The sequence below is a fragment of the Mercenaria mercenaria genome, chromosome 1 (assembly GCF_021730395.1).
Source record: "Mercenaria mercenaria strain notata chromosome 1, MADL_Memer_1, whole genome shotgun sequence".
In the NCBI taxonomy this organism is placed as follows: domain Eukaryota; kingdom Metazoa; phylum Mollusca; class Bivalvia; order Venerida; family Veneridae; genus Mercenaria; species Mercenaria mercenaria.
Window position 1 is genome coordinate 28,886,859 of NC_069361.1, and position 17,324 is coordinate 28,904,182.

General features: G+C 36.1%; 1 protein-coding gene across 1 annotated transcript in view; it reads left to right on the top strand.

The window, feature by feature from the left end:
• LOC123542642 (cleavage and polyadenylation specificity factor subunit 2-like) overlaps positions 1 to 17,324 on the top strand; it is a 176,695-nt gene that overhangs the window by 28,620 nt on the left and 130,751 nt on the right. Inside the window, exons 5-6 of the mRNA XM_053538095.1 lie at positions 11,543 to 11,672; positions 16,830 to 16,951. Coding sequence (XP_053394070.1) covers positions 11,543 to 11,672; positions 16,830 to 16,951 — 252 coding nt within the window. The remainder of the gene's footprint in view (positions 1 to 11,542; positions 11,673 to 16,829; positions 16,952 to 17,324) is intronic.

Genomic DNA, 17,324 nt, shown 5'->3' on the forward strand with positions numbered 1-17,324 from the left:
GTCCATAACTCTGTCATTCATTAAAGGATTTTAATATCACTTGGCACAAATGTTCCCCATGATAAGACGATGTGTCATACACAAATCCCGGACCCCTGGCCCAAAGTTCAAGGTCATAATTGGAGGTCAAAGGTCAACAGGGCTTTTTTCCTGTCCAGTCCATAACTCTGCCATCCATGAAGTGATTTTAATATTACTTCGCACAAATGTTCCCCATGATAAGACAATGTGTCTGGCGCAAAACCAGGACCCCTAGCTCAAAGGTCAAGGACACTATTGGAGGTCAAAGGTCAAAATGGTTTTTTTCCCGGTCCCGCCCAGAACTCTGTCATCATCAAGGGATTTTTATATTTCTTGGCATAAATGTTCCCCATGATGAGACTGTGTGTAATGTGCAACACCCAGAACCCTAGCTTAAAGGTCAAGGACACACTTGGAGATTAAAGGTCAGTGGGACATTTTTCCTGTCCGATCTATAACTTTTTCATGCAAAACAGGATTTTAGTATTACTTGGCACAAATATTCCCCTGGATGAGACAATGCGCAAAACCCTGACCCTTAGCTGCAAGGTCAAGGTCACACTTGGACGTCAAAGGCCAAAAGGACTTTTTTCCTGTCCAGTCTGTAACTCTACAATCCTTCAAGGGATTTTAATATTACTTGGCATAAATGTTCACCACCATGAGACAGATTGTCATGCGCAAGAACCTTGTCCCTAGGTAAAGGTCAAGGTCACACATAGAGGCCAAAGGTCAGATACAAGAGTGACTTTGCACGGAATATTTCTTCTTCATGCATGGAGGGATTTTGATGTAACTTGGCATAAATGTTCCCTACCATGAGACAGATTATTATGCGCAAGAACCAGGTCCCTAGGTCAAAGGTCCAGGTCACACTTAGCGGTCAAAGGTCAAACTCAAGAATGACTTTGTCTGGAGCATTTCTTCTTCATGCATAGAGGGATTTTGATGTAACTTGGCACAAATGTTCACCACCATGAGGCACCCTTGTTGTTAGAATTATGTCCCTTTGTTATTACTATAAATAGATTATATTGTAACTTATTTATTACTGGCCGTAGGGAAATATCCAGACCAGTTTTCTGTGGTACAACATGCATGTTACATCCAATTTTTAGGTGTATTTTGACCTGTCTCTACCTGGTAAAGAGTTTCTTGTGGACTTATATTATATAGATTTTTTTATGATTAATTTCCCTTTGTTGTTACTATAAATAACTTATGATACAGTTTGTGATAATTGGCCAGAAAATGCCATATGAAAACAACTGTAGGTTTTTATATATACAAATTTTAATCCAAGTGTTTTGTTGTAACATACTGTATAGTACAATGTTGTTTATATATCATTTACATATATTAGTTCATTATGTTATACTGCAGTAGAGAAAATTAGGTGCCTTCCATTAGGGGACTTTGTATTGCATTCACTTGTTTTATGTTGCAAAGAAAAATTCACCAAGATTAAATAAATCAAAATATGGGCAATTAAGTGAATGTGTGTATTTATATTAAGTTATACTAAAATATCATTAAAAAGTCGCAACATCTTGACTGTATACTATGCATTTCAACTTTATTCTATCTTCATCAAGTGAATAAAAAGCATTACATATCTTAAATTATGCAGGGATGTGTTTAATTTTATTTAATCCTTGATTAAACAATAATAAAAACCAGTAAGAGGGACAACACATCAAAGACACTATTAAAATATTAATGATTTTAATTTTTGATTGATTAAAAATTATTTTTTTTTTTTCTGGTGTGTTTGTGTTGTCCCTCTTCAGTTTTGAATATACATATAGTGTTGCTTTATTTAATCTTGAAAGTTTTAATATTTATTCTGCTGGCAGCATGTGTTTCTGCCTTTGTGACCAGTGAAGACCATGATCAGCCTGCATGGACGTGCAGGTGTATTTTAAAATGTGCGCATATGCAAAGCAGACTTTTGACACAAATGGTACATCATACATTTATGTTCCTTGTACATCTAACTGCTTTTGTTTCTCAATCATTGCAGACTGCATTTGAACAAACAGAAGGAATTGAGTCAGCAGGCTGTATTAGAATTACTTTGTCCAGTCTGTCACAAATAAGTCGATAAATTCGACTGCATTTTAGCATACAGTTGAAATTCAGTATCATAGACTCACTTATATTGGGGCTACCTAAAAGACATTTTCAAGTCCTGTCCTGAAAACACTTGCACAAAAATATCATTTTATTTTAAGTTGATTTCAGTAATCTCTTAAGTTAATTTGCTCTATCCCATGAAATTCTAGATACCCAGTTTAACAGTATGAGAAGCAGGGGCGTAGGGACGATTTGAAGGTTTCGGAGGTGGTAGCACCATCCCTTCAACGGGGTCCCGGTGAAGATATTTTGCATATACTATTAGCTAGAGTAAATGGTGAAATCTGGTGACTTCTTGGACTGATCAGTAGCTGTTGAACATACTCTTTTTTTTTTTTCTCTCGAGTTTTCATCCCTATAAAATTTACAGTTTACTGTGTTTAAACACTGTAATGGCAGTACAATATTTGATACGGACAATGTCTTGCCAGGGTAGAACCAATAATGTCTAAGTAGGGATCGAGCACAAGAGCCTGACTTACAGGCTTAATCCAGTCCTTTAATATGGCATTTTAGTCATTACATGGCACAGGTCCGGTTCCAGAAATATTTGACTGGGGAAGTGTGGGGGGGGGGGGGGGGGGCACCAGTCTAGAACCAAGACGTGACTGCCGAGGTGCATAGCGCCGAGAGCAGGTAGGTACAGTAGTGGGGGGAGGATTTCTGCCCATGTAAGGGGATCAGGGAGGTCTTGCCCTGGAAAGTTTTGAAATACAAGGATGAAATGGTGGCTTCAGGGGCATTTACTGGGTAATCCCCTCATTTTAGGGGAGTCAGGGGACTCTCCCCCTGGAAATTTTTTAATTTCAGGTATGAAATGGTGACCTCTGGTGCATTTTTAAGCCTAAATTTGTATGCAATGAAGGAGTTACTTCCCGCTTGATGGGAGGGGGGTCAGGGGGCTCTCTCTCTCTTCCCCCCACCCCCCTGGAAAATTTTAAAATAAAGGTATGAAATGGTGGCCTCTGGTGCGTTTCTGGGTCTAAATTTTGAGAGAATATTATTCCTTTGCCGAAATAGTTGGGTGTACCTTTGATAAGTATGGATCCGCGCCTGTGGCATTTATAAAGGTAAAACGCAATTCACTGTTTTCTTTCTGAAAGAAGCACTAATTATTTATTCATATGTTACTATATTTTCTTTGATATTTCAAACAAGATTTTTAAGTGTCAATAATATTTCATTTTATATATATTTTGTGAAAAGACATCTAAAGATGTCGATTTGCTTTTCTGTTTTACTGAAGATACTTACCTTTGTTGGCAGAATCTGAGACACAACATAAATTCGAGTGTCTATAATCTGTTAAGCAGTAAGCAGTTAAACACGATTAACTTTCTTTAATTGGTATGTCGCCTATAATCCGACTCTGCGGGGCGTGAAAATACAGCAAACTTGGATTTTGTACAATACCTTGTCACCAAGGTGATCTAGCAAGGTGTAAGCGATATAACATATCAGTCGCCGATGCACTTCATGATAAATTGACAATTGGCAAGGGAAGACCGCCGTATTTATTCTCAATTATATTTTCTAGCCTTTTCAAAAAATTACAAGTTCGGCATTTCGCCGCTCCTCGAAATATTGGGGCGGCGGGTGCCGCCCTTGCCACCCCAGCTCCTACGCCCTTGAGATGCAATATGAGATCATAATGAGAGGAAGTGCAAAGCACAAGAGCCATAACTCTGTTTTCAATATTTTGAAATGTTTTCTGTCTTTAGTCTTATTTTTTTCAGCTATTTGAATTTTAAGCCAGTGTTTTTAGTTGGTGAATATAAATGAGTGCAAAGATGCAAACTAATCCATTACCTTACCTTAATCAGAGTCCTGGTAGCCACCTTAAATCACCTTCTGTGATAGCTCTAGTTTACTGTTATAACGGCCTTTTTTCCTCTTGAAGGTGATGATGCTAAATCACCATCAGAGAAAAGAATTGATACAGTTTTACAAGATGTGTGAAATTCTCATGCAATTTGTTCTTTCCAATTAATACAAAGTGAATGTCATGCATGTTCTTTAACATTTAACAAGAGTGTTTTTGCCCATTCCGTTTTCTAGTTCTGGGGATTTAATTTCATTTAATATTAGTTATTAGGTTAATAACAAATTCTAATACTGAAAAATTCTGGCTTTATTGAATAAGGAAAAGGGATGGGATAAATTAGAAATGGCATTTTCCAGTAAAAAAATGCTCACGGCAGCACCTTAGAGCATTAAACATGTGAGAATACGTGAAAACCAATTTCCATATTGACAGTTTTATTTCAAAATTAAGTGAAAAGAAAGGAAGTGGAGTCACGTTTTCTGGAACATTATTGTCATGATATCTTAATGACAATGTAAAATTATGCACCTTAATAAACTTGACTATTTAGCAGTTTCAGGATGAAAAACCTGGTCCATTTGTTTGCTTATATATTGCAGATATATCATGAACACTTAGGAAAATATAAGGTTAATATATAAACTTCTGGAGAAATTTAACAATGTTCATTCCTTTTTAGCTCTCCTGAACCAAAGTTTCAGGGTTAGCTATTGGTATAGGTGGATGGTCCGTCGTCCAGTTGCCACATTTTCCCTTAAACATCTTCTTCTCTGAAACTACTGATCAGAATAACACCAAGATTGGTCTGTAGCATCCTGGCGAGGTCCTCTATCAAGTTTGTTCAAATGGGGCACTTGGCCTATTTTAGGGGCAGCTAGAGCTGAGAATAGAAAAAACATTTAAACAACTCCTTTTCATGAACTGCTTGATGGATCTTCACCAAATTGGTCTGTACTATCATTATAAGGTCCTGTCCCAAGTTTGTTCAAATGGGGGCTGTTGGCCCCTTTAAGGGGCCACTTGAGCCAAAATTAGAAATACATTTTAACGAATTCTTCTCATGAACCGGTAGAAGGATCTTCTGGTTTGTGGCATTATTATAAGATCATCTCCCAATTTTGTTTAAATGGGGCCACTATAACTAAAAATAGAAATGCCTTTAAATGACTTTTGCTCTTGAACCACTAGATGGATCTTCATCAAACTTGGTCAGTAGCATCGTTATTAGGTCCTCTCCCAAATTTATACATATGTGGGCAGTCAGTCCTTTTTAGGGGCCACTAGAACTAATTTTAGAAATGCCTTCATAAGACTTCTTCTGATGAACTGCTTCATGGATCTTCACCAAACTTGAATTGTAGCATTATGATAAGGCCCTTTATCAAAATTTTTCAATTGGGGACATTTGGCCCCTTTTAGCAGCTGCTAGAGCTAAAACTTGAAATACCTTTAAACAACTTCTTCTAATGAATAGCTAGATGGATTTTCATCAGATTTCGTATGTAGGATCATTATAAGATCCTCTCTCAGATTTGTTTAAATGGGGGCAGTTGGCCCCTTCTAGGGGTTATTACAGCTAAAGGTACTACTTACCATGAATTACTCAGTGGATCTTCATCAAACCTGGTCTGTAACATTAATATAAGGTCCTCTTATAAAATTGTTCAGTTTTGGGTTTTTGGCCCCTTAAAGGGTCAGATGGTAAAGGTCCTCTTCATGTGAGCAACTTTGGCTCATTTGGGCCTCTTGTTTCATACTGACATTAAAATTTTCACTGAAAAACCCTTTTCTCTCTAGAAAAATTTCAAATTTTGAAATAAGAGGTAATATATTTACGATACTGTAAGAGGATTCAGTTTTTATGGCAGAAAGATTATATTGTAACACCCTTGCCATTATCATTTTAACTCAAGATATAAAATGTATCTAAAATGTTAGGAGTAATTTATAAATTTTCACGCATTAAGGCTGTTACTGGTGTTCATGGAACGTTAGCCTTTCCTTAGCATATTTACATGCTTATAACATCTATTATACATATTCCCTGTTAGAGTAATTGAAATACTTCTGTTATCTGTTGCCTACCATCAGTGCCATTTCAGCGGGGCAATAACTTTCTACCACCCAAGCTTTGGCAATGATTTCATTTACTAGATGGCAATTCTGCCATGACAACCCTGCCGAGCTAGGCACCATATGCCAATATATACATACCGTATAGCGGGTTATTTCTGCGGTCAAAATATTCTGTGTTTTGGCCCCAAATAATGTGAAACAAATTTCTGCGTGTTTAATTTCTGCGTTTTCACTTAAAAGGAAGAGAAATTTTTGCGTTTTCGATGCCAAGGGGGAGATAATTCCTCGATGATCGGACGTTGCGAGAATGATAGCGTATGAAAACAATAAACTAAATTACTGGTAACTGCTGTAAAGTAATTTGCATTTAATGAATACATTGTAGGATATAATAACTTGTGAAATGAAAAATTATAAGACCAATAACAATAAATTATTGCACAAACAACAACTGCAAACTACGGTATATATATAATGGGTAAACTTATATAAAGGTTACTAAAGTATACCTAGTTTGGAAGATCGCCACAAGAGATTAATCAGAACAACACAAGTGAAATTCACTCAGTTTATTTCATTCACAAAAGAATGTTTTCTGAGGGATTAACAGTTAGGACTTTGATTGACCATCACACTTAATTATCATGATTATACCATTATCGGTAATTATTAGATGGCGATGGTAATTTTCAATAATTAGACCAGCCCATTATGAACTTTGGATTACCTCGGGTAACATAGCGTGAAACAACGTTGATGAAAAAATGCAGATTTTTTATTGCGTTTTAAATTTTTGCTGGATGAGTATTCTGCTGGAAATATTTTTGCGATTATAATCGAGAGACCGCAGAAACCCAGAAATATTCCCCCCCCCCGCAGAAATAACCCGCTATACGGTACTTGGCAATGATGTCATATATTGGATGGTGACTTCATGACGACCCTGCCAAGCTAGGCACCGTATGCCAATAGAGCCAACTTGATGATGATGTCATCTACCAGAATGACTCCATGACAGCCCTGCCAAACCAGGCACTATGAGCCAATCTGAGACTATAAATACTTGGCAGACCTTGGCAGTTTTGTCAGTACCTGGTTAGAGCTCACTGATTACTGTTCACTACACTACCATTACAAGACTACCATTATTTAGACTAAACACAGATCCCTTTCAACTATATAGCTTTATTTTGTTCATCCAGAACCATCTACCAGATTTCCTGACAAGACGTATAGACAAAACATGACATTGTTTTTGTCAAGTCTCCATTATTACCAAGGCAAGATGTGACACCATTTTTGTCAAGCCTTTCTTTACTCTTTAGAATTTCCTGAACTACATCTAGATGAGGAACTTTTGAAGGGCATAGACGAGTATTCCTGACCAGAGGTAGACAAGGAGTCATAACCGTAATACAGATAAACAATATCCGATTATACTGTTTGTGAAATGAATATAAATCAATTATTATGTTTTAACTTTATTTCAGATGTCCGTTTAATTATGTCTCCCCCAGGAGACATATTGTTTTTGCCCTGTCCGTCCGTACGTCCGTACGTCACACTTCATTTCCGAGCAATAAGTGGAGAACCATATGACCTAGAACCTTCAAACTTCATAGGGTTGTAGGGCTGCTGGAGTAGACGACCCCTATTGTTTTTGGGGTCACTCCGTCAAAGGTCAAGGTCACAGGGGCCTGAACATTGAAAACCATTTCCGATCAATAACTAGAGAACCACTTGACCCAGAATGTTGAAACTTCATAGGATGATTGGTCATGAAGAGTAGATGACCCCTGTTGTTTTTGGGGTCACTCCGTCAAAGGTCAAGGTCACAGGGGCCTGAACATTGAAAACCATTTCCGATCAGTAACTAGAGAACCACTTGACCCAGAATGTTGAAACTTCATAGGATGATTGGTCATGAAGAGTAGATGACCCCTATTGATTTTGGGGTCACGCCGTCAAAGGTCAAGGTCACAGGGGCCTGAACATTAAAAACGATTTCCGGTCAGTAACTTGAGAACCACTTGACCCAGAATGTTGAAACTTAATAGGATGATTGGTCATGCAGAGTAGATGACCCCTAATGATTTTGGGGACTCTTTGAAAGGTCAAGGTCACAGGGGCCCGAACATTGAAAACCATTTCCGGTCAGTAACTTGAGAACCACTTGACCCAGAATGATGAAACTTCATAGGATGATTGGTCATGCAGAGTAGATGACCCCTTACGATTTTAGGGTCACTCTGTTAAAGGTCAAGGCCACAGGGGCCTGAACATGGAAAATCATTTCCAATCAATAACTTGAGAACCTCTCGACCCAGAATGTTGAAACTTCATAGGATGATTGTTCATGCAGAGTAAATGACCCCTATTGTTTTGGGGTCACTCTGTTAAAGGTCAAGGTCACAGGGGCCTGAACATTGATAACCAGTTCCGATCAGTAACTTGAGAACCACTTGACCCAGAATGTTGAAACTTCATAGGATGATTGAACATGCAGAGTAGATGACCCCTATTGATTTTGGGGTCAGTCTATTAAAGGTCAAGGTCACAGTGGCCTGTTCATGTAAAATCATTTTTTGGAAATAACTTGAGAACCACTTGACCTACAATGTTGAAACTTGATAAGATGCACATGCAGAGTAGATGACCCCTATTTATTTTGAGGTCACTTGATCAAAGGTCAAGGTCACAGGAGCCTGAACAGTGACTTGAGAACCACTAGGCCAAGAGTGTTGAAATTTAGCGGGATGACTGGACATGCCAAGTAGATGATCCCTATTGCAGCCAACCATCAGTGTCTCTTTGACTTTTGCTCCTGACCCCTATTGACTTCTTGCCTTTGCATTGGGGGAGACATGCGCTTTTTTACAGACGCATTTTCTAGTTGACTCCCTATTTTCCTCCATGTGCGTTTGAGAAGAACCCACATTCAGATATTGATTTGTGCACAGGCTAACAGGCCCTGTGTACTTTTCAGTATACTGTGAGGACTCTTATGACAGATACTAATCTAATGAAAACTGTTTTATGATATTCACACCTTGCCTTTTGTTGTAGTTACAAGATGCTTTTTTACAGTCCTGATTGTAATGACAGATGCCAGTCTGTAAAACCACTGATCATATTGTACGATTAAACAGTAACTTTCAAGAAAAGATCATACTTTAATTGGAATGACAGAGGCTAAAAATCTATAAAGTAAGACACACAAATATGTGATATTGTTCTTAATTCAGTGTTATTGTTATTCATTTAAATATGTGATATATATTTGCCTCAAAGTGTGTCAAAATTTATTGCTATTATTCTGCTGCCAGAATATAATTCAAAGTAGGAGACTGTTGTAAATGTCATAGGAAAGGAAGATGTAACACCCCAACAAAGTTATTTTTATTAGCTTATCTGATTTTTTGGTTGGTGTTGGTGTTGCCTGGTTAAGTTTTATGTTTAGGTCAGCTTTTTTCCTAAACTATCAAAGGTATTGCTTAGGAACTTGCAACACTTGTTCACCATCAATAGTTCACCCTGTACATCAAGAAACATAACTCCATCATGCTTTTTGCAAGAATTATGGCCCCTTTTGGACTTAGAAAATATCAGATTTCTTGCAGTTAAGTTTTATGTTTAGGTCAGCTTTTCTCCTAAACTATCAAAGCTGTTGCTTTGAAACTTGTAGCACTTGTTCATCATCATAAGCTGACCATGTACAGCAAGAAACATAACTCCATCCAGCTTTTTGCAAGAATTATGGCCCCTTTTGGACTTAGAAAATCAGATTTCTTGGTTAACTTTTGTGTTTAGGTCAGCTTTTCTCCTAAACTATCAAAGCTATTGCTTTAAAACTTGCAACACTTGTTCACCATCATAAGCTGACCCTGTACAACAAGAAATATAACTCTGTCCTGCTTTTTGCAAGAATTATGGCCTGTTTTGAACTTAGAAAATATCAGATTTATTGGTTAAGTTTTATGTTTAGGTCAACTTTTTATCCTAAACTATCAACTTGCAACAGTTGTTTACCATCATAAGCTGACTCTGTACAGCAAGAAACATAACTCCATCCTGCTTTTTGCGAGAATTATTGCCCTTTTTGGACTTAGAAAGTCATGGATAGGACAATATTTCTATTATACAGAGACAAAAAAATCAGATGAGTGCTGCACCCGCAAGGCAGTGCTCTTGTTTAAATATAACTTCACATTTTTTACTATAGTAAATTGTACAATTCTATGCCATTAATATATCACCCTGAAAATGTGAACATACTGTAATTATAAGAACTCAAAAACTTTTAAGTAAAATAATCAAATATATTGCAGTCTTACAGTTGATTTTGACTATGTCAGAGTTTCTCTTTGGATGATACCCAAGGCAACATATTATAACAGGGTATTCCCATTGGAAAATTTTGTTTAAGTCATATAGCTTTTCCCTTAAATTTACTTTTATCCCAGGATTTTGTTCCACTATGCCTAAGTATGAAGCTATTTTCCCCCAGATGACAGGCACACTCACTGGCCCCTTCCCATTTTAGTGAAAAGAAACTCTGATACCAGTCTGTATTGTGGGAAAAGGTTGCACAGTGTACAGTGTAAGATATCAGGATTTTGACTGAACAGTACTCGTGTTTCATGGAAACATTTAGCTGTAAATGGTATCCTGGGTAATATGCTTATTCATGGTACCAAGAACAACACTGCTTTAATTGTTTGTTTGCATTCAATTTGTGCTTTTTACGCAAGATCTTACTGAAGTTAGGTTGTTTGTGAACCTGAATACAAGTTCCATTTAGTTGTAACAAACAAATAGTATACATGACGTCATACTGAATTAATTGAAGCATAATTAAAGTATAAATAATACATTATTTTGTCAAACAAACATACACTTGTGCCTATTTGCCCTGATTCACAAGTGTAAATAATAGATTAATCTGTCTAAAAAAGTACACACGAGATAGAGATTGTTATCAATATGTAAATGTAATTTGGTATTATTGATGTAGTTTTTTCAGACCTCGGACAAAGGATTACTAATTGCTCCATTGTTTGGTCAAGGAGTGCAGAGTCTGCTGTAGAATCTTACATTTTTGTAAGGCTTAAAAATTGGTATATTTTAAAAAGATAACAGATAGATCTCACTCCCATTACTTTTTCAGGTAAAGGTTTTGGATAAATATTTTTCAGTTGAAGGTCATGGGTTAATATTTCTAGACTTTTTCAGGTTGATGTCATGGATTTATATATTTCAGGTAAAGCTTATGGATCAGTATATTTTAGGTGAAGTTAAAGGATTTTTATTTTTCAGGTAAAGGTCATGGATAAGTGTTACTATATTGCTTTTTTTTTCAGATAAAGGCCATGGGTTAGTATTTTATGGTAAATGCCATGGATTAGTATTTTCAGGTAAGGTCATGGATTAGTATTTTCAGGTAAAGGTCATGCATTAATATTACTTTGTTGTTTTGTTTTTCAGGTAAAGGTCATGGATTACAGATTACTCCATTACCAGCAGGACATATGATTGGTGGAACTATCTGGAAAATTCTGAAAGAAGGAGAGGAGGAGATTGTATATGCAGTTGATTATAACCATAAAAAAGAAAGGTGCTAGGACATAATGTGCATTTCATTTAGTTATTTTCAGTTGCCTGATTTCAACTTAAAAACAGAATTCTTAATAAAAATTGTATTTAAAGGGACACACATACTAGGCGGAAAAAAAATTCTCTCAGAAATCCATGAGTACTCTGAAAGTGACTAGTGGTACATACTTATTGACTTAGTGTTTTGCAAGATGTTCTTAAAAATAACCAAAAATATTATTCAGAAGGTAGTAAACTGTTACAACGCTTCTGAAATAATACAGAAAATTTGCATTCTTCTTGCATTTTTACCAATATCTAATTTGTATTTTCACCAACTTGATCATTTTCAGTGTCATACACTGCTTTGGAATTTCAAAACATGTTTTGTTAAAGATCATAAAGACAATTGCCCACCAGGGCCAATAATCATGAATTTGTCCTAAATATAGATAAAAATGTCTCCCTTTTTGCTGGCTGTTTTGACAGTTTTTAACTTTTAAGGCAATAACTTTGACTGCAGTGGACAGAATTTAACTTTACAGTTAAAGATGATTATAATGATTGAAAATGAAAAGCAGAAGAACCACAACTAATGAATATCTGTTTTTGTATTTTATGTTTCACATTTTTTAGCTCACCTGAGCCAAAGGCTCATGATGAGCTTTTGTGACAGCTCAATGTCCGTCGTCCGTTGTCAGTCATCCATCGTCCATCTTTCAACATTTTCTAAAAAAAAATATTTTTCTTGAAAACCACTGGGCAGAATTACATCAAAATTCACAGGAATGATCCTTGGGTGGTCCCCTTTCAAAATTGTTCAAAGAATTTAATTCCATGCAGAACTCTGGTTGCCATGGCAACCGAAAGGAAAAACTTTAAAAATCTTCTTATCCAAAACCGCAAGGTGTAGAGCCTTCATACTTGGCATGTGACATCATCTAATGATCCTCTATCAAGATTGTTCAAATTGTGTCCCTGGGTTGAAAAGAGGCCCTGCCCCGGGGGTCACAAGTTTTTCATTGACTTATATAGTAAAAAGCTTTAAAAATCTTCTTGTCTAAAACCACATGACCTAGGTCTTTGATATTTTATATTTAGCATTGCCTTGTGGTCCTATACCAAAATTGTTCAAGTTATGCCTCTGGGGTGAAAAGAGGCCCTGCTCTGGGGGGGTCTCATGTTTTACATAGACTTATATAGGAAAAAAAACTTTAAAAATCTTCTTTTTTGATATTAAAGGTCCATTACTAAGGGAAAGTGAGTTGGCAATTTTTTTCATAGCCAGTGCATAGACTTCTGCAAGACACTAAATAATGAAGATTGGCAGGTCAAAATTTACAGAAGGTCTTTGGAACTCAAAGAAATGTATGTGTATTATGTTGAAATTTCAATGAATGGACAGAATGACCCCCCAGGTCTTTTTAACTTTCTTCATACTTCATAGAAAAATAATTGTACATATACTGCGATTTATTTCGAATTTCTACATACCAACTTTCATTTTCCAATAAAATAAAATAGTTTATGTGCTTTTTAAAAGAAATTAAAATGTTCACTTTCCTTAGTATTGGACCTTTAAGTATGTTGCCTTTCCTAGTGTTTCTTTACCAAAATTGTTCAAATTATGTCCCAAGGGTGTAAAGAGGCCCTGCCCTGGGGGTTCCAAGTTTAACGTAGACTTATATAGGAAAAAAATTAAAGATCTTCTTGTCTGAAAGTTCAAGGCCTAAGCATTTGATATTTGGTGTGTAACATTGCCTGGTGGATCTCTAACAAGTTTGTTCAAATTATGCCCCAGGGTGGGGTGGGGGTCACTTGTTATAATTATGAGTTACATAGGAAAAAATACTTCAAAAAATTATCAGGTCATATTTCCTAGACTGTTTGATTATAATTACCTGATGACCCAAGCGTTTAGGGATCACTTGATTGTGACCTTGACCTACTGACCTACTTTCTTGTTTTTTAAGATACAGCCTTGAAATTTGGATGACATGTACAGTTTTGCACATCAATCTTAAAACTGTCTTTCAGTGACCATGAATGTGACCAAGTGACCTACTTTCTAATATTTTAGCGTCAGTTTGCCATTTGAAACACGTGGCTCATATTACTCAGGTGAGCGATTCAGGGTCATCACGACCCTCTTGTTTCATTTTTAGCTCGACTATACGAAGTATAAGGAGAGCTGTCCTACTGGACCTGGCGTCGGCGTCTTTCCGCGTCCCCACCTTGGTTAAAGTTTTTTTACACTTTCTCTTTTTTCAACTTATATCTGTAATTACTTGATGGATTTGATTCAAACTTGAAACAGTTATTCCTCATCATCACCCACATCATCTGACATAAGGGCCATAGCTCTGGCACCAATATTTCAGGATTTATCTCCCCTTTTCACTTAGTTTTTAAGGTTAAAGTTTTGATGCACTTTCACTCTATCTCTGTTATTACTGAATGGATTTGATTCAAACTTAAAATGCTTGTTTAACATCATCACCCAAATCATATGACACAAGATGCATAACTCTGGCACAAATTTTTTATGAATTATTCCCCCTTTTTACATAGAATTTCAGGTTAAAGTTTTGATGCACATTCGCTCTATCTCAGTTATTACTGAATGGATTTGATTCAAACTTCAAATCGTTGTTCAGCATCATCACCCACGCCATATGACACAAGGTGCATAACTCTGGCACCAATTTTTCATGAATTATTCCACCTTTTTACTTAGAATTTCAGGTTAAAGTTTTGATGCACTTTCACTCTATCACTGTTATTACTGAATGGATTTGATTCAAACTTAAAATAGTTGTTCAACATCATCACCCACACCATTTGGCATAAGGTGCATAACTCTGGCGCCAATTTTTCTTGAATTATTCCCCCTTTTTACTAAGAATTTCAGGTTAAAGTTTTGATGCACTTTCACCTTATCTCTGTTATTACTGAATGGATTTGATTCAAACTTAAAATAGTTGTTCAACATCATCACCCACACCATTTAACACAAGGCACCAATTTTTCATGAATTATGCCCCCTTTTACTTAGAATTAAAAGTTAATTTTGATGCATTTTCACTATATCTCAGTTATTATGAAATGCATTTGATTCAAACTTAAAGTAGTTGTTCCACATCATCACCCACATCATATGATACAAGATGCATAACTCTTGCACCAATATTTAATTAATTATGCCCCCTTTTTGCTTAGGCTATACTTGTATAGTGTTTTGATACACTTTATCTGTACTTCTCTTATTATTTAATATTTTTGACACGGACTCAGGCTATTGTGCAATATCTTCACCCACCATTGGAGTTAATAAACACTCCAGTGACAGCTCCAGTTTTCTCAGATGTGCTCAGTTTCACTATCCAGCATCGAAATAGTCAAGCACGCTGTCTCCTGTGACAGCTCTTGTTAGATTGTATTTTCATATCCAAATCAAACTTGATGCAGATAAAAATGAAATAATCTCAGAATTTTAAGAACCATTATCTCTTTCTTGAATAGTAACAATATAGTCTCAAATATTGAAAATAAAAGGTGCTGTGAGTTAAAATCAACATGATACAAGGTGTTTTATTCATTGTCTTATAAACTTTTCAAACAATGGTTTTAGTAATAGCTCTAGTTTACAAGAATGAGGATATCATTTTTCCCTGGTTTACATCCTGTGATACACTTTAATAATTATCAGAGAAGGAAATGGAACTAAGTATTGTCATGATAAGGTTAAATAATTGATCACGTTTTCCTGATGTTTTCTGCATAAATTTATGAAATGAAAACAGTTGTCTGTTGCTTGGCAACCAAATAACAGCTGATGAAGGACCATCAAAGAGTTGATGTTTGGAACAGGATTTTTTAATTTCTATTTATATACAGTCTAACCTGCATTAGGTAGCCAGCCAAGGGATGCAGCCAAACTGGCTGCTTAAGCCAGGTGGCCGCTGATCGGAGGGGCAGCCAGTATATGTATATATTTCAGACTTCTGACCAGTGTTCGATCATGACTTCTTTTTCGTTTTACTCTTATCATTTTACCAGGATACATTGACTTGCCTTTGCAATATGAATGGTGTTCTTAGTAATCAACAACTACGGTGTGTGTTTTACAACAAAAAATGATTTTCCAACTTCAAAACAAGTTTGTTTAGGATTTCGCTATTTTTGTAAAGGGAAACTACTCTCTGCGCTTGTTGTCCATGCTAAAATCTAAGATTGCCGTTACATTCCATAAAAGATCAAGTGGTTTATATTTCTTTCAAACAAAATTAGTTTTGTATAAATATAATAGTATTTTGATGAAAGAAATATAATAAAATCACAAATATTATGATTCTAATTAAAGATTGAGTGTATTATCTTTAACTGAGATCAAACTGTGAACAACAAAATTGACACAAGGTGACCCACTGATTGCCGATAATTACAGTCTGGTCATTTGATCGTTACAATGCTTTTGGTTATCAGTTTAAATTGAGAAGCTCACGTCATTTTGTCGTTTTCAAATATCAACAATTATCAATAAATTTCCGAAGAATAACTACCGATTTCTGCAAAAAACAAGGGTAAATTGCTTTTATTTTCTATTGTGTTTAATTGGCGATTAGATATTATGATCAAACATTACAACATCTCAAAATAATTTGAATAAACACACCCACATCATTTAATCAGATGTCATCATTGCGCATCAAATGTACAGCTTCGATCTATTGTCTACCAGCCACTCGATTAGCTTTGGTATCACGTGTCTGTCATGGGTGGTTGATTTCTTGTCTTTTTGCTATGGACACTGCTTGCAATTTAGCAACCTGTTAAATCCAATTTTAAACATGGCCGTGGGACTGACCGCAGACCATCTAATGCAGGCAGTTTTTAGGCTTTGAGAGGCAATTTGAGTGGCCGCTGGCCACGGACCGCAGATGACCACCGAATCAAAGTATAAAATAGAGGGAATTTGGTCGGGGGCATCTCAAACTGACCGTTAATGTCAGGTGACGGCCGAATCAAGGTGACTGTTAAGGCAAGTTAGACTGTACCTTAAAAAGTGATTATATACAATATTCCCCAAAACTCACAATGATTGTAATGATATTTTATTTTATTTTTGAGTCCCCCCCTCCCACACATGCACAAAATATCATATTTATTGTTCTTGCAGACATTTGAATGGGTGTATTTTGGAAGGAAAGTACTTTTCCCGACCCCATCTGATGATAACAGATGCATTTAATGCAAACTACAACCAGTCTAGGCGGCGAGTCAGAGATGAGCAGCTTATGAGTATGTATACATTATGAATTTGTAATATGTCTTGTTTTAAATGACCAGTGGAATCTGGTTCATAAACAATCTAATTATTGTGATTTGGCTGTTTCCATTTTCTGTCATTAACTTTTAGATTCAAATAGTTTAATCTCTTTGAAACTGCTGAATGCAATGTATCCAATTTTATTGTAAAAAGTTGTTACATGTTATTTGTCTTTTCTTTATAATATGACTTTATGACTTAAAAGGCCATTTCTTTTGTTCAGATGAAGTACAAAGTGTACTTGTCAATTAAGAACTTTCCTTCTCCAAATGTTTAAGGGCTTAAGACTGCAAAGTATTTTCCCACAGCATTAGGTAGTGATCATTGACAAGATATCTGACCACC